The sequence below is a fragment of the Aplysia californica genome, unplaced genomic scaffold (genome assembly GCF_000002075.1).
Source record: "Aplysia californica isolate F4 #8 unplaced genomic scaffold, AplCal3.0 scaffold00037, whole genome shotgun sequence".
Classification (NCBI taxonomy): domain Eukaryota; kingdom Metazoa; phylum Mollusca; class Gastropoda; order Aplysiida; family Aplysiidae; genus Aplysia; species Aplysia californica.
The window spans coordinates 1,859,283-1,861,927 of NW_004797307.1; the positions used below are offsets into that span (position 1 = coordinate 1,859,283).

The 2,645-nt window shown below is 42.9% G+C and overlaps 1 protein-coding gene across 1 annotated transcript in view; it reads left to right on the plus strand.

The window, feature by feature from the left end:
* Positions 1-2,645, plus strand: part of LOC101864366 (hornerin) — a gene marked incomplete in the record, with an annotated part of 29,950 nt that overhangs the window by 1,377 nt on the left and 25,928 nt on the right. Inside the window, 1 exon segment of the mRNA XM_005091904.3 lies at positions 754-1,807. Within this exon segment, the coding sequence (XP_005091961.2) occupies positions 766-1,807 (1,042 nt within the window).

A 2,645-nucleotide genomic window follows, 5' to 3' on the forward strand; every position in this document is an offset into this window, starting at 1 on the left:
CCAACAATATAATCCACCGGTTGTGGCCACACGAGTAGAGGGGTCATGTCATGAAGCTACAGCGAGCACTTAGCACACCTCTGTGATTGGCCCAAATATAGTATGACATATAACCCTAGACATGAATTATGAATCAGTTGTCATTGAAAACGGTGGATATTCGAGAGAAATTGATGCAGAATACAAAAATAAATGGAGCTGGATTGAGAAAGAAGCAGATGGTGTATGACTTCAAAAGTTCATTAGAAAATTGAACAAGCCGGGTACTGCACTTTGCGATTGGTGCAACAAAGAAGTCTCATGATACAGTGGCAAAGGTGTTGCCTCCTTAATCTAGTACTGCTCTACTTCGTTGCGCGTCTAAAGTGACAGAAATATTTTTATGAGATACTAGCTGGCGACAAACACTGGATTTTTAGTCACCAAACTGGGTCAAATGCTTGTTAGTCAACTTAGTGTCTTAGGGTTTTTTGTGTCAAATACATTTTAATTCGGTCGAGTTAACAAATTAAATATGACACTTTTCCCTTCCAAAAACATAGATGTTCCAATATATTGCCTCTGGATCTCACACTAGTTTTACTCTGGCCTTCGTAGAGGGCGCGTACGCCTTTGCATGAATTTCCTCCTTTTTTGAAATTCCAGAGTGGCAGCTACGCTGATTCCACTGCGTTGTGACACATGTGAACCCAGAGCTGAGCAGTGAGCTGCCTATTTTAGTTTTTAATGTGTCTTCTTTTGTGTGAATTTCAGGTACCAGTAAAGATGAGCACCTCTGAAAACAGCTCAATCGGAGCCAGACACGAGGATGAGAGCATGGATCAGATCATGGCTGATATTGAAGATTTTTTTCAGGACGACTCGGACCAGTCGGCCTATGTAGCCAGCCTTGACCTTGACACCAGGGCGATGACCTCAGGGGACACCGCTTCTATACTGGAGCAGAATGCCTGTACTATCGGCAAGATATTGGAGGAGTGTGAAAGCTTGACAGCGTCAACTTCAAATAGTGAACAAACTGGTATCGAGGAAAGTGGATCTGTGAATGAAGCGACAAGTAGCAGTGAAGTCCCTGGTACTTCTGGAGTGCAGACTGCTGATCGGTTTATTGAAACGCAAAGAAAGCACCCCGTTGTTCTTCTCACGCGGCTTTCAGCAGAAATAATTTCAGCTTCTCAGAAAGTTTCTTCTAAGGGTAAAGGAAAGGCTGGTGTTGCAACAAAGGCAAAAGGCACTCCCACAAAAGCTCAAGAGACAAAGAAGGGAAAAGTTTATGGTGAGGACGATGCATTGTCAGACTTATCAGTGTCAGATGCATCCTTAACAGATTTTGCTGAGTTCGCAAACTCTGATGAGCATGATAAGCAAAAGAAGTCTTCTGATTTTGACGGAAGCTCTGATATTCTGTACGTCCTTGGGTCAGCCTGTAGCCAGGAAGGAGAGGCTTCTTCGTCCTCTGGTAAAAACCAGGGCCAAAATTCTTCTGTTAAGACTAAAGCCCAAGGAAAGACATCTGCCAGGCCAGAAAAGCATAAACGGCAGACCGAAGGCAAAGTGGAACCAGCAAACAGAAAGAGGAAACTGGAGCCCTCAAATTCAAAGCAAAAAGACCAGATCTCTAGTAAAAGTGCCAAGCAAACAAAGCATGTGCCAGAATCTGGCCAGACGCAAAAAGATTCCCAAACAACGGGAGATTCTACCCCGTTGGCCTCACCAAAAGGCGTTTCAGAGGAGAAGTGTAAGCAAAGCGAGGTTCCAGTAAAACTGGCGGACGCCATGAAGCAAGAGTCCAAAAATCATGAACCAGGTAAGCCTTTCACCCTGAACAACTTTGTAGTCTGTTTGTTCCAGTACATTCACTCTAGAGATCTCAATGGGGGCTCTCATGGTCCAGAGGTTAAGGTGTTTGCCTCTCATTCGTCAATAGCTCTGGGTTCGATTCCGGATAGCAACGGGAACATTCTCTTCTCTAAAATGTTCTCCTTTCACACCCTTTCCTGCTCTCTAACAATAACCTGTTGTCTGCTTTCGTTCGTCTCCCCTTTCTGCCCCCACCACTCAACTCCTTTGCCCTCTCCTCTGGGCTCCTGACTCTTTCTGCAGCCTTTCCACTGCCGCTCCTTGGCTCCTTTTCACTACTAAGTTTCAGCCACACCCCTGATCTTATAGTAGGAAAGACCTAGCCTTCTGGGATAAGGGCGGAAAATCTCGGAGGTCCCCTATGCAAGTTGCGCATTTTAAAGATCCCTTGGTAATCCAAAATCGATAAGAGTAGGATTCGGCCACCACCCGGTATGATGTGTAAGGCACTGGAAATATTCAAACCATACTGTCTTCTTTCAACAAAAAGAAGTTGGAAGTCTTAAAAGATTATTTTTTATATTTACCCGGGAACTGTTTTTTCCTTAAAATCTGTAGTATTTTGAAATGATTGTTGATATGTGTGCATTCTTCTTCTTTCTATTTCTTCTTCTTCTTCTTTTTCTTCTTCTTCTTTCTTTTTCTTCTTCTTCTTTCTTTTTCTTCTTCTTCTTCTTCTTCTTCTTCTTCTTCTTCTTGTTCTTTCTTTTTCTTCTTCTTCTTGTTTTTTTTTTCTTCTTCTTCTTCTTCTTCTTCTTCTTCTTCTTCTTCTTCTTCTTCTTCTT